At 43.0% G+C, this 25,144-nt stretch overlaps 1 protein-coding gene across 14 annotated transcripts in view; it reads left to right on the top strand.

Moving 5' to 3' along the window:
• Positions 1-25,144, top strand: part of LOC130293185 (uncharacterized) — an 88,813-nt gene that overhangs the window by 37,301 nt on the left and 26,368 nt on the right. For 6 of the 14 annotated variants that reach the window (XR_008848166.1, XM_056541668.1, XM_056541669.1 and 3 more), the window contains exons 5-13: positions 157-318; positions 4,851-4,976; positions 7,398-7,562; positions 12,368-12,493; positions 12,591-12,743; positions 15,380-15,502; positions 17,365-17,511; positions 20,008-20,082; positions 21,372-21,573. Coding sequence is in view for 13 of the 14 variants with exons in the window: in XM_056541668.1 (XP_056397643.1) it covers positions 157-318; positions 4,851-4,976; positions 7,398-7,562; positions 12,368-12,493; positions 12,591-12,743; positions 15,380-15,502; positions 17,365-17,511; positions 20,008-20,082; positions 21,372-21,573 (1,279 nt within the window). In the remaining variant the exon portion in view is untranslated. Of the gene's footprint in view, positions 1-156; positions 319-2,957; positions 3,076-3,164; positions 3,318-4,850; positions 4,977-7,397; positions 7,563-12,367; positions 12,494-12,590; positions 12,744-15,379; positions 15,503-17,364; positions 17,512-20,007; positions 20,083-21,371; positions 21,574-25,144 lie in introns of those variants that run through there. The other 8 variants (XM_056541678.1, XM_056541676.1, XM_056541675.1 and 5 more) reach the window with 8 other exon arrangements.

Below are 25,144 nucleotides of genomic sequence, written 5' to 3'. Positions count from 1 at the left end.
GCTTTGATTATGGTCGTGTTATTTGGACACTATACTGTATGGTTATTTGCACACTGTTACACTATATGGTGAGGCTTAAATGGAAAATACTTTGCATTATCGCTTGAGAATATGACTGCCTCCAATTTTTACTTGTTTTCCTTTTCACTCTTATAGATCAGGGTAGTGTGTACAGTCGTAGTGAGGTATATTACATTACAAAATATTGCTGGGATTATAAACATTGTGAACAAAGTGGCAAAATATCATTCCCATCTGGTGGAAGAACATTCAGCACAAGTTGTTGCTCCACAGATAACTGCACGTCACTTCCAGCAGGTAGGTATTATGGGGGACCTTAAAGGGCTTATCCACTCGCTCTGTATGATATGCCATCACTCATTAGGAGTAGGAAACTATTTCTAAAGGGGTATTGCAAACACATAAAGAAAGGAGCAACTCACCCGATGAGTAGATGGCAATGAGATGGATCACTTCATGTTCTTGCAGTGGAACGTTAGGGAGGCGGTAGATGGAAACAGGGGAATCGGGCATTGGGCCACAGCCGTATTACACCGTTAGGTGCTTCATCAGGCCCCGTAGGCCTAACGGTGTGAAATGGCTGTGGCCCAACGCCTGATTCCCCCGTTTTCATCCACCGCCTCTCTGCCGTCCCACTGCACGAACATGAAGTGATCCATCTTGCTGCCATCTACTCATCGGGTGACGAAGCACCTAACCTAAGCCTGACGAAGCACCTAACGGTGTGATACGGCTGTCGCCCGACGCCTGATTCCCCCGTTTCCATCCACTTCCTCCCTGTTGTTTCACTACACGGACATGAAGTGATCCATCTAGTTGCCATCTACTCATTGGGTGATGAAGCACCTAACAAAGCACCTAACCTAAGCCTGACAAAGCATCTAACGGTGTAATACGGCTGTGGCCCAACGCCTGACTCCCCCGTTTCCATCTACCGCCTCCCTGCCATTCCACTGCACGGACATTAGATGATCCATCTCGCTGCCATCTACTCATCGGGTGAGTTGCTCCGCTTCTTTCTATGTGTTTGCAATACCTATTTTCTCATTCCACGTGTGCAGCACCACCAGCAGCATAACACTCTCACCTTACGTATGCACTCGCTGTAATAACTACAGGGAAGATCCTAGTGGAAAAAATAGCAGAAATGCCGGACTTTGTTTTCTTTTGTGATCATATTATCTCTAAAGGGGTCTTCTAGTCACAGAAAACATGATATTACATAAGAAACCATCCACTTCAAGAGGAAAGTACAGGGGCAAGCAAGACTCTTGTTGTGCACTGAGAGGGTTGAGGACAGGAACGGCCTTAGGGGTGAGTGACCCACGTAATCACACAGGGCACATTATTTTCCACAGCCCAAGGAGGACATCGTTCATGGTAATAGAGGTTTGAAACCACTACAAACCATAATATTAAGATTCTTAGGGGGTATTTTATAGACATCACTAAGACTGTTATACAATGTGGTCTCTGCATATAGGTGTTATGTGAGCACTATATGGCAGCATATATTTAGAGGGAATCTATCAACCTTCTAAGGCTACTTCCACACAGCCGTTGTGCCTCGTCCTTAAACATCCATTATCGGTAAGGGGCACAACGGGCACCACAGGTCCCGATGGATCCCATTTACTATAATGGGGTTCCGTCAGGCCCCATTATTTTGTAGCGGGAGAAAAAGAAGGCACAAGTGCCTAATAGCAGTGGGAAAGAAGCCTAACCTGCTGTTGGAGGATAATAGGGGAAGTTTCAGGGAGGATTATGTTTCTCCTTAAAGGAGAAGTATCATGCAAGAAAACATTTCCCCTATGCAAAGGATAGGGGATTAGTTTTAGATTGCGTGGGGTCAGCTGTCAGACCCCCTGCGATCTCCTGCACAGGACCCAGACTCTCCCCAAAAACGGAGTGTGTCGACCCCCGCACAAAGCGGCGTCCAACATGCCCTCTCCATGTATCTCTATGGGGAAAACTGGAGATCCCAGCAGTCGGATCCCCCCCCCCTGCGATCTAAAACGTTTCCCCTATCATTAGAATGGGGGATTCATTTTTTTGTGTGATATATCTCCTTTAAAGAAGTACTCTAGGATTGGAAAACGTATCCCCTATCCTAAGGACCACCCGCAATCTCCTGTACGGGGCCACAGCAGACCACGGGAAGGGGGCGCGTTGACCACTGCACGAAGCGGCGGCTGACACGCCCCCTCAAAACAACTCTATGGGAGAGCCAGAGCGATGCTCTGCCATAGCTCTGTAATCAGGGGGCATCAGCCACCGCTTCATGCAGTGGTCGACATGCGCTATCTGGCTGGAGAGTCGGGGCCCCATACGGGAGATCACGGGGGGGTCCCAGCGGTCAGAACCCCCGCGATCTGAAACTTATCCCCTATCCTTAGGGATACATTTTCCAATCCAGGACCACTCCTTTAAGGTAGCCATCTGCCGGCTCCTTTAACAACACCCCCCTCATGAATACTGAGCCCTTTACAGTGGCCTTGAGTTACAGCACTAGGGGGGTGGGGGGACAGCTCTGTATTCACTAAAAATACATTGTTAGATGAGGATGTGGGCGGACCCCTGTGCATCAAACAACTTAATTTGCATATCAAAAATGGATGTTACTCAAAAAACGCACACCAAACAGCGATATTAAAAGTATCCCAATCCTCCCGGTAATGTGTCCTTTTAGCCTCTATCAACAGGTTAGAGTGACCTGCTGATTGATTCCTTTTAGTTATAGTGTGGCACTGCTACGTGGTTACGTGGTATGCAATGCATGGTATTGTTATTTGTAACATCAAAGTATGCCATATGGGGAGAGGCGCCAACACTTTCATCTACTTTTCTTTCCTCTACTGCTAGATCTGCTGTTCAATACTTGGTACAATGTTGCAGTTTGCATTTATTTTAATTTTTTTTTACTTTTTATTTTTTAGTGCCACCTCAAAATAATACACATAATGGACTGGTCTGCCCTGCCAGTTCCACCTACATGGAGACTAAATATGAGCCGACCTATGCCATGAAGTGCATATTGTTTTGAGGACATAGTCGGTAAACCACAGTCACCATATTTATATTTAGAATCTTTTTTCTCTCTATGTCTTCATCTCCTATAATGAATATCTTGTTTTCTCATACAGACAAATCTCCAGAACATTACAGCGCTGGCTGTGCATCCTATAGCTTTTGTAACTTAATACCTTTAATGAATTATGTTTATCACAGTGAACCCAATCCGGTATTTGTAAAGTTGTTCTGCAAAAAGGCGAACACAACAAGTTCTTTGCCAGTGGGTGAGCTTCTTTTATTATATTGCATACTGAGGTGGCTTCACCAACCTCCCGACTGACTGCACAGTGTATATACAGCGGCAGTCAACTGGTGCCAGAAAGTTAAACAGATTTGTAAATGACTTCTATTAAAAAATCTTAATCCTTCCAGTACTTATTAGCTGCTGAATACTACAGAGGAAATTATTTTCTGTTTGGAACACAGAGCTCTCTGCTGACATCAGGAGCACAGTGCTCTCTGCTGACACCTCTGTCCATTTTAAGAACTATCCAGAGTAGGAGAAAATCCCCATAGAAAACATATGCCTGCTCTGGACAGTTCCTAAAATGGACAGAGATGTCAGCAGAGAGCACTGTGGTCATGATGTCAGCAGAGAGCACTGTGCTCGTGATGTCAGCAGAGAGCTCTGAGTTCCAAAAAGAAAAGAATTTCCTCTGTAGTATTCAGCAGCTAATAAGTACTGGAAGGATTAAGATTTTTTTAATGGAAGTAATGTACAAATCTGTTTAACTTTCTGGCACCAGTTGATTTAAAAAAAAAAAAAGTTTTCCAGAGTACTCCTTTAAGTGGTTGAACAGAAACAGTCTCTGTTTACCGAATAAACTTAATAAGAAAGAATGTCGCACAAACCATATATCTGGTATAATACATTTCTAAATATACAGTCATATAAGGAATACAATAAGCACCATGTAACATTTGTGTTTACCTCTTTTTTCGCAATAATGTGTAAATAAAAAACTTTAATCTATCCGCATTGAAGTGCTGTAGACTTTTCTACCCATAGTATGGATCATATATCCTTCCACATACATCCATTATCTAGAACCAGACTGTGCAGGACCATTATACATTTTTTGAACAGGAGTCGTAGCAGGATGATCATCAACCCTAAGCTAAGTGTGTATGTTAAAGGGGTACTCCGCCCCGAGACATCTTAACCCCTATCCAAAGGATAGGGGATAAGATGTCTGATCTCGGCTGAGGCACCCCAGACATCCGGTACAAGGAGAGAACTTCGCTCCATGCCGGATGACTGGTGATGCCGGACGGAGGCTCGAAATGTCACGGTCACGCCCGCTCGTGACATTACGGCCACGCCCCCTCCCATAGACTTGCATTGACGGTGCGTGATCGTGACGTTACGAGCAGGGCGTGACCGTGACGTCACGAGCCCCCGGAGCTGCACCCGCTCTAAATGAACACCGGGTGCAGCAGAGGACTTCCGCTATCAGACATCTTATCCCCTATACTTTGGATAGGGGATAAGATGTCTAGGAGCGGAGTACCCCTTTAACTCTTCACTGCTCACAGCCACACCTTAGTACATTACAGTTTTAGCAATATGAACAGTGAAAAACATAATACAACATTATACAGTGCAAATTAATGAAAAAACCATCACATATATCACAATAAGATAGATATTGCACTTTTCAGGCTATACCCAATCACAGTACCCACAGGGTCCCCGGTGGGACATTGCATATGTTGTGTTATATATTGGCTATAATATTCTATTCTCTTATGTCCAGTTAATCGTCTTAGGTGTACAACATGCTTCACAACTGCCCCTACAGAAGTACCTGACTGTCATGGGCCCAGCCTTCAGTGTGGTGAAGAACAAGTGTGCCTCACTCTGCATATGAGCATATTCAGTAGTGAGTATTGCATAATGCCTGACCGATCTTCGATGTCCCCAATCAGGAAATACCATCTTGTCTCAAACCAAAACAGTTTTCTATAATTAGTTTGTGGTAGTACACAGTGTGATACTGTAGCAAAGGAAGGGTGTATTTCCCTCGCTAACCCTGGAGAAACCTCCACATGTGGCCTAATTAATGAGGTGGCAGAAAGGGGAAGTGTTTTTAAAAGGAAAGCAAACCGAATATTTAGGGCTCTCCCTAGAAGACAGCAAGCTGGCTCTAGGGGAGAGGAGAGGCAGATGTCCTGCTGAGAAACACACAGCCAGAGCTGTGAGTTGCCCCAAAGAGTGGTGTGGACAAGACACACAACAATAGGTTGCAAATGCTGTGCGTGAACAGTGAGTAGAAGGTTGCAGGAGGCATAAATTTAACTGGCTGGGAAAAGCCCACCAGTTGATAGCCAGGCCATGCTGGATTGTTTAGTTAGAGACTAGAGGGTCGTCTAGGGTTTTGTTTGTTCCTCTTTTATTTCTCCTGCAACCTATCTAATTAAGCTGGCGAGGATCCAGACTTGCATAAAGTACTGTTGTTTGCCAGTTTATTGAAGTGGAAACGTGTCCCGTGGCGGTGTCAAGGACGATCCCAGAGCTATTCCCAGGGATGAATCCTTACAACAGGCTAATACACTTCAAAGCTGTTTTTTTTAGAAACTGAGGTGGTTATGTGTGTGACAAGTAGTGATGAAAAAACTGAAAAGTTCACCAAATTTTGCAAAAAATACCCATTTTTTTATAGCAAATTCTTGTTGGGGTTTTTATGCGTGTGGAGGTATCATAAGAAGTAATGACTTTTTCCAAGATCTCCAAAAATTATACCTTTTTGGGAGTAGCAACAGGACTCCTGTGGAGTGACAACACTATCTGCTGCAGTGAGAACTCTCTTCGATGCTGCACTGGATGGTGACCGAGTGTGCTCACCCATGGCTAACTAAGCTCTAACTCTTTTTCAATGGTCAAATCTTCTAATCCAGAAGGCCATGGGGCCTGGGCTCATGGTATCAGCTGGAGAAAAGGCACAGTCCATATAAGATTTAACTAGTTAGGTTGGTTAGGAGGTGGTGATAATCCCTTTGGAGATGAGTTGGCTGTTGCTGCTATTTGTTGGAGCAGTACTGCTTGTAGAGGCGGGGAACCGTTGACTGCCCAGTCAGCAGGTGACTGCCACTTAAAGGGGTACTCCACCCCTTGACATTTTATCCCCTATCCAAAGGATCTCGGCTGCGGCACCCCGGACATCTGGTGCACGGAGCATCCATCCACCTCTTGCTAAATCATCGCTTTAAAGGGGTACTCCTATGCAAAGGTCCCGCTGCTGGAACTCCCCCCCCCCCCCCCCCCCCCCCTGCGCGATCTCCCTGCTGCACCAGTCGTTCGTTTAGTCCGTATAGCCAGTCTGCATGGAAGTTCGCTCCGTGCACCAGATGTCTGGGGTGCTGCAGCCAAGATCGCAGGGGTCCCCAGTGGCTGGACCCCCACGGTCAGACATCTAATAATCCCCTTACCTTATGCCTGTGAGTGGAGTACCCCTTTAATCATCGCGTCAGCGACATATATATATGTCCAATGTGTCGCAATGATGTTAAGTATTCAATTATTCATCATACACGATGGGAACTTGGTGAATACGGGATGTACATGACCCCCTCTATGTTTTTTTTACGATTGTACAAATCGTGGTAAAAACTTGTAATTTTTACTGAAATGTTGGTTATTCACAGCAAATAAACAGCAGTAGCGCACCACGTTAATGCAGCGTGTGAACACTGCCTCACTCTTCAGAATACGTCTGTCTCAAATTTGTTTGGCCATGCAAGGCTGGTTCTTCCTATAGGTAAAATAGGCAGCCGCCTAGAGCACACTGTTGATGGGGGCACTGCTCGGCAAGCTGCAAGAAAGTTAGTAGCCAGGTAGCATCAGAAAGCCCCACTCACCCAAAGCACCCGCCCAGCACCACCATGTCACCCCAGTAGTAAGGAAATTATATGAGGAGGAAGATTATCACAGTGTGTAATCTCAGTAGTAAAGAGATTACATGAGGAGTGAATTTGTTACAGTGTGTCACCCCAGCAGTAAGGAAATTATATGAAGAGTGGGTTTGTTACAGTGTGTCACCACAGTAGTAAGGAAATTATATGAAGAGTGGGTTTGTTACAGTGTGTCACCCCAGTAGTAAGAAAATTATATGAAGAGTGGGTTTGTTACAGTGTGACACCACAGTAGTAAGGTGGGGCATGTCAAATGGTGGAGATGATGGGCATGGTCAAGGGGCGCCAAAAATCCTTGCACCAACCCTGGGTCCATGTAATACTAAATATATGAAACTCTGTTGTACCTGTGAATTCTAGAATATATATAACAAATTTGTTCTTTTTTTCAGTTGAGGATAGCATTTTCAGTCGTAACATGATGTATTTCGTTGGAAGACAATGCTGGAATAAAAAAGACTGTAATATTGCGGGCAAAGTAACATCAGCATCACTTAAAATTATACTCGGCACAGATTGTTGCTTTTCAGATGACTGCTGGATGCATATTGCACCATGTAGGTATTATGGGGGGGGGGGGGGGGCCTTGGTGCTCTGTGATATACCATTAACCATTATTACACCAAGATACTCCTCCTCAAAATGGGATAACAGGTACACATATAAAGATGCAAGAGCATCTATGTCACAGGAGGTGATAAGACAACAAATTCAGATACCATAGAAACAATAAAATTGTTAAAAAACAAAAACAGCAACAGAACAAACTAACATGCAGATTTAAAGGGTTACTCCGCTGCTTAGCATTAGGAACAAAATGTTCCGAACGCTTAGAGCCGGTGTCGGGGGCTTGTGACAGCATGGCCCTGCCCGCCTCGTGACATAACGCCTCTCCCCTCAGAGCAGCAGAGTACCCCTTTAAGGATAGGGGATAAGTGTCTGATCGTAGAGGGTCCAACCGCTTGGACTCCCTGGTATCTCCTGTACGCCGCTCCGACTTTCCTCTTACAAGGAGCAAGGGTCGGTACATGCCCTCCATGCATCTCTATGGTAGAGCCAGAGATATACAAGCCCTGTACTCGTGTGTCTCCAGCTCTCCCAAAGAGATCCATGGAGAGATCCGGAGCCCCTTCCCCACGATCAGACACTTATTAATTTTCCTATGTTGGACTACACCATAAATTATAAATAACTACACTGTGTGCTTTCAATTGTTTTGTTAAGTCCCTCTGTTCATAAAGTATTGATCTTCTTTCTATCATTTGTTTCTACCAATAATACCAGTAGGAGGAATGGAGGAATGTTAGGACCATGCATATTACCATCATACTGTTGCTGACTAAATCCTGTATACTGGGACCAATATTACAAGTATACAAGGAGGAAAATTATCACCATACATAATATCATCGTACTGACCAAATCCTGTATACTAAGACCAGTATTACTAATAGTAACAGTATACAAGGAGGAATATTATCACCATACATATTACCATCATATTGTTACTAACCAAATCCTGTAAACCAATACCAGTAGGCAAGATATACTATTTCTGCAACACCACAACCATTTGGGGTGTGTGACTTGCTTAAAGGGAACCTGTCATGGGATTTTACCATATATAATGTGTGGCAACCCTTTATTTACTGTAAAATCAACTTCCTCACCATCCTGCCCACAGGGGAGCTATACTCACCTAGTTCCTTCAGGGTGATTGACAGCAAAGGCACCGCCCACATCATTTGCTCTGCCCTGTCTGCTGAGGTGGCAGAGTGGTGACGAGGGTGCTGAGGGGGCTTGATTACAGCCTGAGAAGACGGGACTAGGTAAGTAAAGCTCCCTGCCCAGGGGACTACTTACGGGGCAAGCGGATGATCCTCACCATCCCTACGAGTAGTAACGTCTTCTAGTAAGGAAGCAGATTTTACCAACATAACATGTTTTTATGCATTATATATGGTAAAACCTCATGATAGGTTCCCTTTAATCGCTCAGGACAAAACCCATTGGGGGGAGATTCTTTAAAACCTGTCCAGAGCAAAAGTTGCTTAGTTGTCCATAGCAACCAATCAGATCGCTTCTTTCATTTTTGAAAACTCCTCTGAAAAATGAAAGAAGCGATCTGATTGGTTGCTATGGGCAACTCAGCAACTTTTCGTTTGGACGGGTTTTGATAAATCTCCCCCATTGAACATCTGTCACATGGTCTAAAAGCGGAGGTTTGAAACCACCAGAAGTCTAAATATTGAGATTTCAATAGAGAAGTATTTAGACATTGGCCCAATCATTTTTTAGCAAATTTATCTGAACACATTGGCCCTCATTTACTATTCTAAACCCGACTTGTTTTGTCGGGGTTTTTTGGCGCATCTTTGTCTGCGACATGTCGCAGACATCGTGCGCCAGTCTGCGACACAATGCAACATTTTTCCCCGAAGGACCCGATGTGGATTCTACCAAACCCAAAAAAGGGGCGTAACCCGACATTTCTGAGCTTTCCCCCGTATTTATAAAGCTTTCCAACCTGAATTTGTTGAATTGTTGTGGATTTTTCCCGACAACTCAGAGGAGTTGGAAACCAAAACCAACAAAACCCACGTGCGACAAACAGGATGCGACATAATAATAAATACCAGGGGAAAAAAGCAGTCGGGTAAGAAAGCAAGATAGACTTACAACCCGATTTTCTAAGTAAATGAGGGCCTATATCGCGGCATTTTAGTTATTTTGTGGCGCTGCAACTTAGGCTGTGTAATATTTGTGCACTAGTACTAATATGGTGGCAGTATTGGGGGAGATTTATCACAGACTATGCAAAGTTGACTAGTTGCCCACAGCAACCAATCAGATCGCTTCTTTTATTTTTTAAAAAAGGCCTCTGAAAAATAAAGGAAGCGATCTGATTGGTTGCTATAGGCAACTGGTCAGCTTTTGCATTGGAAGGTACCACACATCTCTGCTTGCGGAATACAGTGACCCTGATAAGAGTGTTGTGTAGTTTTCTTTGTGGGTTTAATTCCCTACAATTTATTTTCCACGGTATTTACTAAGGTTTCCCTACAATTTTCACTTTTCCCTACATTTTGCTTCTTTTTTTTTTTTTTTTTTTTTTTTTTTTTTTTTTTTTTTTTTTACACGTCGGGTTTACCTCAGCTGAAATCCACCACATTTCATTTTCTGTAGAAACCTTAGTAAATATGTTTTGTTTTTGTGAAAATGTCTGGGACACGCCCATTTTTTTTAACACAGCCATGCCCCTTTTTGGGGTTTTCTCTGTAAGGCTGGGTCCACACTACGTTTTGTCCCATACGGGAGCGCATACAGCAGGGGGGAGCTAAAACCTCGCGCTCCCGTATGTTACCGTATGCGCTCCCGTATGCCATTCACTTCAATGAGCCGACCGGAGTGAAACGTTCGGTCCGGTCGGCTCATTTTTGCGCCGTATGCGCTTTTACAACCGTACCTAAAACTGTGGTCAACCACGGTTTTAGGTCCGGTTGTAAAAGCGCATACGGCGCAAAAATGAGCCGACCGGACCGAACGTTTCACTCCGGTCGGCTCATTGAAGTGAATGGCATACGGGAGCGCATACGGTAACATACGGGAGCGCGAGCTTTTAGCTCCCCCCTGCCGTATGCGCTCCCGTATGGGACAAAACGTAGTGTGGACCCAGCCTAAAACGGAGAATTGGTCGGACAGAATTCTGGCACACAACCTGACAAAACATGTCGGGTTTACAATAGTAAATCAGGGCCATTGAGTAGCAAATCGAAACCTTAAAGGGGTATTCCAGGCAAAAACTTTTTTTATATATATCAACTGGCTCCAGAAAGTTAAACAGATTTGTAAATTACTTCTATTAAAAAATCTGAATCCTTTCAGTACTTATGAGCTTCTGAAGTTAAGGTTGTTCTTTTCTGTCTAAGTGCTCTCTGATGACACCTGTCTCGGGAAATGTCCAGTTTAGAAGAGGTTTGCTATGGGGATTTGCTTCTAAACTGGGCGTTTCCCGAGACAGGTGTCATCAGAGAGCACTTAGACAGAAAAGAACAACCTTAACTTCAGAAGCTCATAAGTACTGAAAGGATTAAGATTTTTTAATAGAAGTAATTTACAAATCTGTTTAACTTTCTTGAGCCAGTTGAGATAGATATATATATATATATATATATATATATATATATATATATCTAACGTTTTTGCCTGGAATACCCCTTTAATGGTCTATTCACTCGTACAGTATTCTGCGCAGATTTGATGCGCAGGATTTTCTGTTGCAGATTTCAAAGTAAACTGAATGACTGAACACAGCTTGATATCCTGTTCATCAAATCTGCGCAGAATACTGTACGTGTGAATAGACCCGAAGGGTCTATTCACACGTACAGTATTCTGCACAGATTTGATGCACAGGATTTCAAGTCATTCAGTTTACATTGAAATCTGCAGCAGAAAATCCTGCGCATCAAATCTGCTCAGAATACTGTATGTGTGAATAGACCCTAAAGGTATGTACTGCAAATTCTCCACTAACTCACAACTAGAGATGAGCGAACTTACAGTAAATTCGATTCGTCACGAACTTCTCGGCTCGGCAGTTGATGGCTTATCCTGCATAAATTAGTTCAGCTTTCAGGTGCTCCGGTGGGCTGGAAAAGGTGGATACAGTCCTAGGAAAGAGTCTCCTAGGACCGTATTCACCTTTTCCAGCCCACCGGAGCACCTGAAAGCTGAACTCATTTATGCAGGATAAGTCATCAACTGCCGAGCCGGGAAGTTCGTGACGAATCGAATTTACTGTAAGTTCGCTCATCTCTACTCACAACAAACTTGTGTTTAGGCCTTATATTCCGTGCGCCAGGTGGCCCATGGAGTTTAAGGAGTTATGTGTCGATGCATGTCATTAGCACTTACCTCCACATAGCCCACCACTGTTAACCGAATAGGAGCAAGGACTCCTGTCAAACTAACAGGAGTCCCTGCTCTCTATGGGGTTTCCCCCTCAAGAGCAGAAAGTGTGTCAGATCTAGCCTGGTCCATGCTGCCTCCATGATGGATGAGATTCATGGTGAATCCACAACATAATCTGCATGTTACACGTGTTTTTTTCTTTTTTTTTTTTGCATATTTGTGACCGTTCTGCATGAAAAAAAATCCTACCGTATGGACTGTTGACCATTGTAATGGGAGATGAGTGCCTGGTGCAGCACAGACTGTGAACATGGCCAATGTATAGCAGCTATGTAGACCAATTCATAAATCATGTAGGATGACTGTAATTCTTTCTTCTATGTCTACTGTATATGGCACAATAGTGCATTTGGTTTTTTTTACAATTTTTTTTTGTTTTTGTTTTTAGTGCCACTAGAAATTAATACACATAATGGACTGGTCTGCCCCGCCCATGGTACCTTCAAGGAAAACAATCTTGCCTATGCCATTAAGTGCACCGAATATGAGGAGTTTTGTTTTCTGTATGCAACCGGTAAACCACGGGTCGCCATATTGATTTGAAGAATCTTTTTCCTCCACAGTAACATCTCCTATAGTGAATACCTTGTTTTCTCTTTTTTCTTATGCAGCCAAGAAACCACAAGTCTATACAATTGGCTGCGCTTCTATTTCCTATTGTCAATTATTGCATTTAATCAACAAATATTATCATTATATACCCAATTCACAATATGCATATACAACCTGCAGTAGGGCGCACCTAACAAGTTCTTTACCAGTGGGTAAGCTAATTTTATTGTACATAGGTCATTATTATAGGACATACTGTACTGTCATTTAGGGGACATATATTAGATTTTTATAAAGGGGAGAAGGGGGTTAAAGGGGTACTCCACTGGAAAAAAAAATTCTTTAAATCAACTGATGCCAGAAAGTTACAGATTTGTAAATTACTTCTATTTAAAAATCTTAATCCTTTCAGTAATTATCAGCTGCTGTATGCTCCAGAGGAAGTTCTTTTCTTTTTGAATTTATTTTCTGTCTGACCACAGTGCTCTCTGCTGACGCTTCTGTCCATGTTAGGAGCAAATCCCTATAGCAAACCTCTCCTGCTCTGGACAGTTCCTGACATGGAAAGAAGTGTCAGCAAAGAGCACTGTGGTCAGACTGGAAAGAAATTCAAAAAGAAAAGAACTCCCTGTGAAGCATACAGCAGCTGATAAGTACTGGAAGGATTAAGATTTTCAAATAGAAGGCATTTACAAATTTGTTTAACTTTCTGGCACCAGTTGATTTAAAGAAAAATGTTTTCCACGGGAGTACTCCTTTAAATGGCTTCAGGAAAGCATAGACATATGCACACACATGTCGACAGATACACACATACAGTATTTATAGGTCTTCTAGGACACTTGTATATAAAAATGTACAGCCTTAGTACCGTATAGGGGTTTTCAGGGAAACATCAATTATATATAGTCTTATTTCCAACAATGTACAATTACACACAGTGCAGGGTTATGTGCAGGAAGCGATGATCAAGGTGAGGCGGGGAAGGGCAGGGATGGTTTGAACAACAAGGGCTACAATTGTTTCACACCATTAGGTGTGAAAGAACTGTAGCCCTTGCTGGTAAAACTCCCACCACCTCACATTGCTCATCATTCCAGCATCGCTCCACCCACGTGCCGCCCCCTCACTCTCCCTCTGGGATCCGGAGATTGTGTCACCGTCCCTCCCTGTTTTCTATTGTTTGTTTGTGTATTTATGTAAAGGCACAGCGGGCGGTCAGAGAAGGGGACCGAATTTAAAGGGGTATTCCAGGAATTTTTTTTTTATTTGACTGTGCTACAGGGGCAGTAAAGTTGGTATAGTTCATAATATAGTGTCTGTACCTGTATGTGACGTTTTTCTCACAATTCTTATGTGATTTTCACCCCAATATTTATTTTTAACAGCATACAAAATGACTGTTGTCTCAGATTTTTCCCAGGTTGCAATGCGGCCGAGACCTGACTCACTAGTCAGCTGATGACAGGGAGCCTGTCTGCTTCAATGGGTGGAGCGATCGCTTGGTGGGAGAGAGATCAATCTGCAACTAATGCAACAGCTGTAGGCACCCTGATTGAAAACCCCAGGTCTTTTGAATGGACGCAGCTCATTCCTGTTTCAATGGGTGGGGTGGCTGATGTGTGGGAGGGAGGAACATGGAATTATGGGATTTGTAGTAAAAAAAAAAAAAAAAGAAAACTCAAACCAGTTCACAAAAAGCTAGCCACAGTGTTATGGTAATCTCACAACGTAGCCATTTATCCCCAAGACAAGCACAGATCCTTCCTAAGCATGTCCATTACTGTCTGCCAGGTACGTACTAAAATCACCTTATGGTGGAGAACCCCTTTAACAAAAGAACCAGTGGTTTTTTTTTTATGTTTCTATATTTATATTATGTTTATTTAAAAAAAATAAATGTAGTGGCTGACCCCTACCCATAAAATTTTTATTTGGGATCAGTGGAGCTACTTCGGTCTCAGCTGTCTTGCACAGTCTTCATATCTGCTTACAGCTGTATCAACTTATGCTCAGGCACACTTCAGAACTCATATCATAGTCCCTGTAGTAGTCCCTGGCGGCCATGTTGGTTGCCGTACCAAGCAGATGTGCCATTGAAGAGCCTTGAAAAGCCGGGGGGATAGTGATATGCTGCCTCCACCTCTAGACAGCCCAGTGTTTCCCAACCCGGGTTCTTCCAAGCTGTTACAAAACTACAACTCCCAGCATGCCTGGACAGCCTTTGGCTGTCCAGGCATGCTGGGAGTTGTAGTTTTGCAACAGGTGGAGGCACCCTGGTTGGGGAAAAACTGACTTAGGCTGGGTTCACACCACGTTATCTTAAATACGGTTCCCGTATACGGTTTGGCGGAGGGGGACGGGGCTTAATCGCGGCGCCCGCACTCAGCCGTATTCGGGAACCGTATTTAATGCAAGTCTATGAGCCGACCGGAGTGAACCGCAGCCTCCGGTCGGCTTAGTTTTCGGCTGTATGCGGTTTCCCGACCGCAGTCAAAAACGTGGTCGACCACATTTTTGCCTGCGGTCGGGAAACCGCATACGGCCGAAAACAAAGCCGACCGGAGGCTGCGGTTCACTCCAGTCGGCTCATAGACTTGCATTAAATACGGTTCCCGAATACGGCTGAGTGCGGGCGCCGCGATTAAGCCCCGCCCCCCTCCTCCAAACCGTATATGGGAACCGTATTTAAGAAAACGTGGTGTGAACCCAGCCTAAGTCAGAAGGTAGCTTTCAGAATATTTGCACAGAGGTAATAGAAGCAAATGACACAGTTTTTCTCTCGCACATTTAGGACCACTGTCCATATTGAAATAGTAACATAGACTTTTTCTGTGTTTTACTACAGTCAACTCCTTGTTATGCTGGCATTGTCGCGGATCTGTTGACCTGAAATGTGAAGTGTTTGCAAAATGTTCTGCAGAAAATGACGCATGTGTGACCATATTTACAAAGACCTCGTACGGTATAGGTATATATCTATGTGTCTGTATATAGGAACACAAGCAAACTGAGTAGTGTTCAACAATTCTGAATCCAACCGTGATTAGATCCCCAGTATCCGAGTAAAGCACCTGGGTATCTCTAGCGCCCCCATAGACAATGCTTGGAGTACATGCTGTCTACCGCTCCTTGCAGCAGGGAGAGTCGGGGGCCCAATTTCACTCTGCGGCTCAGCTAATCTCCGGCCACAGCATGTCCCGCCACGACCGGTGATAGGCTGAGCGGCAGTGTAATGTAAGAAGTCTGGGCCCGCGCCCTTTACCTGACACTGCCCCTTAGCTATCGCCGTCCGAGGCGGGACTGTCAGGATACGGGTACTGTGAGGATACTGAAGGTGGATCCTCTGTGTCAGTGGGGTGATGACGTGGGACGTACCAGGGGAACGGAGTCTAAGGGGTTACTGGTATTCACCAGAGCCCACCGCAAAGCGGGATGGACTTGCTGCGGCAGGTAACCCCCAGGTCGTTCCACCCGATAGCAACTCAACCCCGACTGACTGCTGAGATAGGCGCGGTACAAAGGATTAGGCAAGAGCAAGGTCGGACGTAGCAGAAGGTCAGGGCAGGCAGCAAGGATCGTAGTCAGGGGCAACGGCAGGAGGTCTGGAACACTGGCTTGGGACATACAAGGAACGCTTTCAATGGCAACAAGATCCGGCAATACAGGGAAGGGGAAGTGAGGTAATATAGACCAGGGCACAGGTGAAATCACTAATTTGGGCCAGGTGCCAATCAGCGGCGCACTGGCCATTTAAATCGCAGAGAGCCGGCGCGCCCTAGGGAGCGGGGCCGCGCGCGCCGGGACTGGACAGACGGAGGACGGGTCTGGTAAGCAGGCTGGGATGCATCCTTGCTAGAGACACTATCGCAGCGCTCCCGGTCAGCGGGTCTGACCGGGGCGCTGCGAGCAGGTAAACGCTGCAAGTGCTCCGGGGAGGAGCGGGGACCCAGAGCGCTCAGCGTAACAGGGACATAGCTGCAGCCGGCAACTAACTAAGTGCGTTGTGGCGTGTCGGTCACCATAAGCCAAAAGAAGACTGTCTGGAAGATGGTAGACTGTTTTCACTGGCATCAGGGGAGGGAGAGAAGGGAAATTAAAGGGGTACTCCTGTGGAAAACATTTTTTTTTTGTTAATCAACTGGTGCCAGAAAATTAAACAGATTTGTAAATGACTTCTATTGAAAAAATCTTAATCCTTCCAGTACTTTTAAGCAGCTGTATGCTACAGAGGAAATTCTTTTCTTTTTGACGTTCTTTTTTGTCTTTTCCACAGTGCTCTCTGCTGACACCTCTGTCCATATCAGGAACTGTGCAGAGCAGCATAGGTTTGCTATGGGGATTTTCTCCTGCTCTGGACAGTTCCTGATACGGACAGAGGTGCCAGCAGAGAGCACTGTGGACAAGACAAAAAAGAAATTCAAAAAGAAAAGAATTTCCTCTGTAGCATACAGCTGCTAATAAGTACTGGAAGGGTAAAGATTTTTTTAATAGAAGTCATTTTCAAATCTGTTTTAACTTTCTGGCACCAGTTGGTTTAAGAAAAAAAAGTTTTCCACCGGAGAACCCCTTTAATAACGGATCTTTGAGGCACACAGTGGGTACCACGGTCATAACCGCAGACACCGTATGGAAAATAAAAACTGGTTTATAAACAAGTTTTTAATTTCCATAAGGTGTCCATGGTTATGTCCGTAGTACCCACTGTGTGTGCCCCAAAGATCTGTTATTAATCTTCCTCGGAGGATTCCAGCGATCTTCTACTAATCTTTGTTATAGTTATATTAGTTTCTACTGGTTATAATTGTGAATTACTCTGATGTTGTGTGATAGGTGGAAAGACAGAAATGCAGCTCTTTAAAAGATGTGGATTTTCATCGGAGTGTAACAAAGCCGGGATCATCACCACTGCTCAGAAGAGCATATCCAAAAACACCACCTGCTGTTATAGCGACCACTGTATTTCTCCAATACCAACCTGTAAGTATTTATATTACAGAAAGCAAGTAAAGTTTCTTGCCGCACCTATGGTGCAATTTTCGCTGGCGCAGAAACCTTTCTACGCCATGCACAACAGCCGTGGGTACAACTGGGGATGAGCAGGAGGTATATATTGTTTATCTCCTGCTCAGCCACAAGTGGCAGCCAGTCAGACAGGCCGAATGGGGCAAATGACACTAAGACCTTCACTCTGGTGAAAAACAAATTTTTTTTTTTCAAATCAACTGGTGCCAGAAAGCTAAAAAGATTTGTAAATTACTTATATATAAAAATCGTAATCCTTCCAGTATTTATCAGCTGCTGTATGCTACAAAGGAAGTTGTGTAGTTCTTTCCGGTCTGACCACAGTGCTCTCTGCTGATAACTCTGTCCATGTCAGGAACTGTCCAGAGCAGGAACAAAGTTCCATAGCAAACCTCTCCTGCTCTGGACAGTTCCTGACACGGACAGAGTTGTCAGCAGAGAGCACTGTGGTCAGGCTGGAAAGAACTGCACAACTTCCTCTGAAGTATATAGCAGCTGATAAGTACTGGAAGGATTAACTTTCTGGCATCGGTTCTTTTGAAAAAAAAATTTTTCCACTGGAGTACCCCTTTAATGACCAAGAAATAAGAAATAGTCATGCTGCACCAAATAAATTATTAATTCACATCTACAATGTGTCTTTTTTTATGTTCCCATCATTTGTTAAACATTCTTTAACTTTTTTAGATTGTTAGAAAGTTCATAAATTTTGCAGCAAATTTCCAGATTTTCATGAAAATGTTATAATCTGATTTTCCAGCGACCAGTTCAGTTCTGATGTGGATTTGAGGGGCTTGTATGGTAGGTTCCCCTTAAAAATCATCCCATTTTAAAAACTGTATCCCTCAAAGTAGTCAGAATGATATTAAAGTAGTTTATTAACCCTTTAGGAGTTTTCACAGAAATGAAATGTCATTGTTTTTCTGATTTTCCATCTAAATTCATTTTTTTCTATAACACAACTGCTTTTGAGAGAGAAATGCAACTCAATATTTATTCCACTATATTATTATAACGTATTTAGAAATATCCTAAATTTGGCCTTGCGCTACATGACTCACACATAGGTCTCAGACATGAAGGAGCACTGTGTCGATTTTGGGGCCTTCTTGCATTATATAAAGTTGAAGAGGCCTTGGGGTGCAAAAATATTTTTGGGAGATGCTTGCATTGGTACCATTCTGGTGTACATGTGACACTCTGAACGTTTTTATTAAATTTTTATATGAGGTGGTTTAAATAAAAAATACTATTCTGCAGTTATTATTATTATTTTTTTTTTACATTGTCCCTCATGTAATTTTGATTTTGAGTCCTAAAGCAGCACACACAGATGGGATATTTCATCCCCCAGACTCAACACTAGGACTGCCCACCTAACAAGATTAATCAAGAAATTAGCATAGTTAATTGCTGACCTGATAAGAACCTTTTCCTATAGCTCACACAGGTGTATTAAATAGAGACAAATTACAGAAAAAATAGTATTGGGTGGGTATTTGTGTGCTGCCTTAGGACTCAAGGAAATCAAAATTACAAGTGAGACAAATTTTTTTTTCTTCTTCATCCTAAGTCAGCACACACAGATGGGATCTGAAATAGAAAACCATAGAGAGGGTAAATCAAAGAAAAACAAAGGTAGACAGGAGCAGGTGGTACATCTCCTATTGGTGGAATGATAAACACATGTGTGAGCTGTAGGAGAGGGTTCTTATAAGGTTAACAATTAACTATGCTAATTTCTTGATTTATCTTGCTAGGTGGACGGTCCTAGGGTGGATTCTGGCGGATGAAATATCCCATCAGTGTGTTGCCTTTATATATATATATTTTTTTTAATCTATTGATTGTATGTATTATTTTGTAATTTTTTCACATTATTTTTACACATGACTGATCATACATATAGTGCAGTACACATCTGTACTGCACTATATTATGTCTATGCCTGCCAGTGTAACACTGACAGGCATAGTATAGCAGATCAGACTCTACTTCAGCTATAAGAATCATATAAGAAACTCCTGTCAAAGAAGCTGTAGATTTCGGGGAATAAGGGATGCAGTCATATGGGCATTCACTTTTAGAGCTGTTTTCCTACAAAGCAGTTGAGTCATGGTTATATTGCAAAACACTACTGGACAATTTTTTTCTTATTTTAGGTAAAAATTGTCTCATCTGCACTATTCTTTCTAAATGTAGCTTTCCTGGTAGCTAGCTCCTGTAACCTTTGATAAATAGGACATAATATGGCTCTGATACAAATGAATGGGAAGAAAGGGCTTCATTGTTGGTTCTCTACTGTGGCAAATAAAGGAGGCATTCTCTGATGTATATGTGCCTAATGTGAATATGAAAGGAGTAAGCCCATATGAAAGGGTGAGCTCTTCAATAGCACTTATGATAATAATGATGGTTTAGGCAGAAGTAATGATACATTTTTGTTTCTAGTGCCCTCAGAGAGCAATAAAACCAATGGACTCATCTGTGAATCCTGCTATCTTGAAGACTCTGGTAGCTGCTCTGGTAAAGATCGCATAATTTGTACTGGAAATGCAACACAATGTATTATTATCTTATTATCTTATACAGAGAAAATAGTAAAAGGTAATAGGCAACTTATATTGTTTTTTTTTTCTGTTCATGATGGAGGCCTAAGAGTAAGCAAGACTCCAGCTGGTGCTTAACTGGAGGCTCGCTGTTGTTAAATTACAACTCTCATCATTCCCAGACAGCCAAAGGCCTCCTCGTAATGTCACGCCCCCCCCCCCCTCCATCTATGTCTATGGGTGGGGGCACGACGGCCGTCATGCGCCCTCCCATAGACATGAACGAAGGGGGCGTGGCGTGACGTCGCCAGGGGTTGTGATATCACGTCTCCAGTTCCAGAAACAAAGAGCTTTTCTAGACTGGAGACGCAGCCCTGCATAGAATAGCTCTGTGGATAGGGGATAAGATTTCTTTGGCCGGATAACCTCTTTAAGTGGATCTGCCCCCCCATTACCACTCAGATTCTAGTTGTAGTTTTTAGAGGTTCTTTAGTGACTATGCTTACAATGGCCACCTTCTCCACTTCTGACTTGTTACTGATTTGTACAAGAATTCTCAGGTCCTATGATGTGCTGTCTATATGTGGGTGCAGAGATATAACTTAGAGCAGCTAGGCCTCAGTCTCAAAGGGGTACTCCGCCCCTAGACATCTTCTCCCCTATCCAAAGGATCCCACCGCTGGTGACCCCCTGCGATCTCGGCTGCAGCACCCCAGAACTTTGCTCTGTGCTGGATGACTGGCGATGTGAGGCAGGAGGCTTTTGATGTAATGACCACGCCCCCTTGCATCATCATGTCCACGCCCCCTCAATGCAAGTCTATGGGAGGGGCCATGGCCTCCCATAGACTTGCATTGAGGGGGCGTGGCCGTGACATCGCGAGGGGTCGTGGCCGAGACGTCACGAACTTCCTGCGCTGCACCCAATGCTTGAAACGAACACCGGTGCAGCAGGGAGATTGTGGGGCTCCCCAGTGGTGGGACCCCCACGATCAGACATCTTATCCCCTATCTTTTGGATACGGGATAATATGTCTAGGGGCCACGTACCCCTTTAAACCTGTACCTACCCCCTAGGCCTCCACCTACCATGTGCCATTTACTGTATAATAGTCTTCCTATATGGCAGGCATCTAGTCCCCAACAGATATAAGGGCCTGGGTATGACTTCTCCCTCTGCACTTCCTATATCTACACCTCTAGTAGAAAACCTAGGGTAACAAAATGTAATCCTGTCTCATGCTAAATGATTTTTTTTTCCCCACAGGGATTAGTAGAAGCAGTGAAATCTTCAGTGGCTGTGCTCACCCCAGTATATGTGATAGTGGAAATATAAATATCACTTATCACCAAACAACCTTTGAAGAAACAAAAACATGTAGTGTTCCAGCAAAAAGCAGCGAACATTCTCCTAACATCCTATATGCTTCTGTCATGTTTGTTATATGGTCAAACTCAATTTACAAACTGTAGGTTAAGGGAAATTTATGACAAATATTAATGCTTGTGTTAGAGCAAATTCTTCTAAGATGAGTGATAAAGACATTTCTAAAATTTGGTTTTGCTAAATATATTTTATATTCTAAAGGTCCCTCCTAAAATGTATTTCGGGAATGCATTTTATTAAATGAAAAATCCTTCATCTTTGTCTGAGACCACTTAAAGGGGTACTTCGCCCCTAGACATCTTATGCCCTATCCAAAGGAATGGGGATAAGGTGTCTGATCACGGGGTCCTGGAGCTGGGGACCACCGCAATCTCTGCTGCAGCATCCCAGACATTGGGTGCACGGAGCGAACTTTGCTCCATGCCGGATGACTGGCGATGCAGGGTGGAGGTTCGAAACGTCACGGTCATGCCGTGCTCGTGACGTTACTGCCATGCCCCCTCAATGCAATGCAAGTTTATGGGAGGGAGTGTGAGGGGGCGTGGTCATGACATCAGGAGCGGGGAGTGACCATGACATCACAAGCCTCAGTCACAAGCCTTACTACTTGTTCTCTATCCAATTGGAAAGCCAGAGATACACAAGTGATGTACTCATGTATCTCCGGCTCTCCCATACAGATGCATGGAAGGCCTGTGTCAACCGCTCTCTGTGCACAAGAAAAGCCTGATTTCTGTGCAAAAGATCCCAGAGGGTCATAGAGGTCAGACCCCCAAGCGATCATACATTTATACCTTTTATTTTCAATAGGGTGGGAGAAGTAAAACATTAGAGTACCCCTTTAACTGCTTTCTTCCAAAAACAGCACCACACTTGTACTATGCTTATGTATTTGTGACAACCATCTGCGAGATGGCAGATGTAGCGTAGGGCTAGCTGATAGTCGTAGTTCGGAGGGGGCAGTGGTTACGTGGATGAGCTGTGCAAGGCCTTAAGCTGTGTAAGGGGCCCTGAAAATTCTAATGGCAGCCCTGTCTACTACTACATAAATTCCATTCAGCCAAGCATACTCTTATTGTCATCTATTGAGGTAAGTCTGAAGACGTTCTGAGACCGGGAATAAGGAACCTTGCTGCTTCTAAAATTACATCAGACATGTAGACGTTCTAAGTCTTTGTGTGTCATTAGTCAGTAACCTGTAATCAAGTCTTACGGACTCACAAAAACACCTGGCTCATTCTATAGACTTTATGTTGTTGATTTGTTTGTCTTCTGAAGGATAGTTTCTACTAATTGTAATATATATATATATATATATATATATATATATATATATATATATAAAATCCAATAACGTGAAAAAGTGGTGTTTATTACACTAAACTCTCTTATGGGATATACTGTATATATAATGTGAGGGGTGGAGTCACTTATGGGAGATATTGTATATATAATGTGAGGGGTGGAGTCTCTTATGGGATATACTGTATATATAATGTGAGGGGTGGACTCACTTATGGGATATACTGTATATATAATGTGAGGGGTGGAGTCACTTATGGGAGATACTGTATATATAATGTGAGGGGTGGACTCACTTATGGGATATACTGTATATATAATGTGAGGGGTGGACTCACTTATGGGATATACTGTATATATAATGTGAGGGGTGGAGTCACTTATGGGATATACTGTATATAATCTGAGGGGTGGACTCACTTATGGGATATACTGTATATATAATGTGAGGGGTGGACTCACTTATGGTATATACTGTATATATAATGTGAGGGGTGGACTCACTTATGGGATATACTGTATATATAATGTGAGGGGTGGAGTCACTTATGGGATATACTGTATATATAATGTGAGGGGTGGATTCATTTATGGGAGATACTGTATATATAATGTGAGGGGTGGACTCATTTATGGGAGATAATATATATATATATATATATATAATGTGAGGGGTGGAGTCATTTATGGGAGATACTATATATATATATATATATATATATAATGTGAGGGGTGGACTCACTTATGGGAGATACTGTATATATAATGTGAGGGGTGGACTCACTTATGGGATATACTGTATATATAATGTGAGGGGTGGATTCACTTATGGGATATACTGTATATATAATGTGAGGGGTGGAGTCACTTATGGTATATACTGTATATATAATGTGAGGGGTGGATTCATTTATGGGAGATACTGTATATATAATGTGAGGGGTGGACTCACTTATGGGATATACTGTATATATAATGTGAGGGGTGGACTCACTTATGGGATATACTGTATATATAATGTGAGGGGTGGATTCACTTATGGGATATACTGTATATATAATGTGAGGGGTGGAGTCACTTATGGTATATACTGTATATATAATGTGAGGGGTGGATTCATTTATGGGAGATACTGTATATATAATGTGAGGGGTGGACTCACTTATGGGAGATACTGTATATATAATGTGAGGGGTGGACTCACTTATGGGAGATACTGTATATATAATGTGAGGGGTGGACTCACTTATGGGATATACTGTATATATAATGTGAGGGGTGGACTCACTTATGGGAGATACTGTATATATAATGTGAGGGGTGGACTCACTTATGGGAGATACTGTATATATAATGTGAGGGGTGGACTCACTTATGGGAGATACTGTATATATAATGTGAGGGGTGGACTCACTTATGGGAGATACTGTATATATAATGTGAGGGGTGGACTCACTTATGGAATATACTGTATATATAATGTGAGGGGTGGACTCACTTATGGAATATACTGTATATATAATGTGAGGGGTGGAGTCACTTATGGGATATACTGTATATATAATGTAAGGGGTGGAGTAACTTATGGGATATACTGTATATATAATGTGAGGGGTGGAGTCACTTATGGGAGATACTGTATATATAATGTGAGGGGTGGAGTCACTTATGGTATATACTGTATATATAATGTGAGGGGTGGAGTCACTTATGGGATATACTGTATATATAATGTGAGGGGTGGACTCACTTATGGGATATACTGTATATATAATGTGAGATGTGGACTCACTTATGGGAGATACTGTATATATAATGTGAGGGGTGGACTCACTTATGGAATATACTGTATATATAATGTGAGGGGTGGACTCACTTATGGGATATACTGTATATAATGTGAGGGGTGGAGTCACTTATGGGATATACTGTATATATAATGTGAGGGGTGGACTCACTTATGGGATATACTGTATATATAATGTGAGGGGTGGATTCATTTATGGGAGATACTATATAATGTGAGGGGTGGACTCACTTATGGAATATACTGTATATATAATGTGAGGGGTGGACTCACTTATGGAATATACTGTATATATAATGTGAGGGGTGGAGTCACTTATGGGATATACTGTATATATAATGTAAGGGGTGGAGTAACTTATGGGATATACTGTATATATAATGTGAGGGGTGGAGTCACTTATGGGAGATACTGTATATATAATGTGAGGGGTGGAGTCACTTATGGTATATACTGTATATATAATGTGAGGGGTGGAGTCACTTATGGAATATACTGTATATATAATGTGAGGGGTGGACTCACTTATGGAATATACTGTATA

This window comes from Hyla sarda, chromosome 10 (assembly GCF_029499605.1).
Source record: "Hyla sarda isolate aHylSar1 chromosome 10, aHylSar1.hap1, whole genome shotgun sequence".
NCBI lineage: Eukaryota > Metazoa > Chordata > Amphibia > Anura > Hylidae > Hyla > Hyla sarda.
This window is presented reverse-complemented; position numbering and strand designations above follow the sequence as displayed.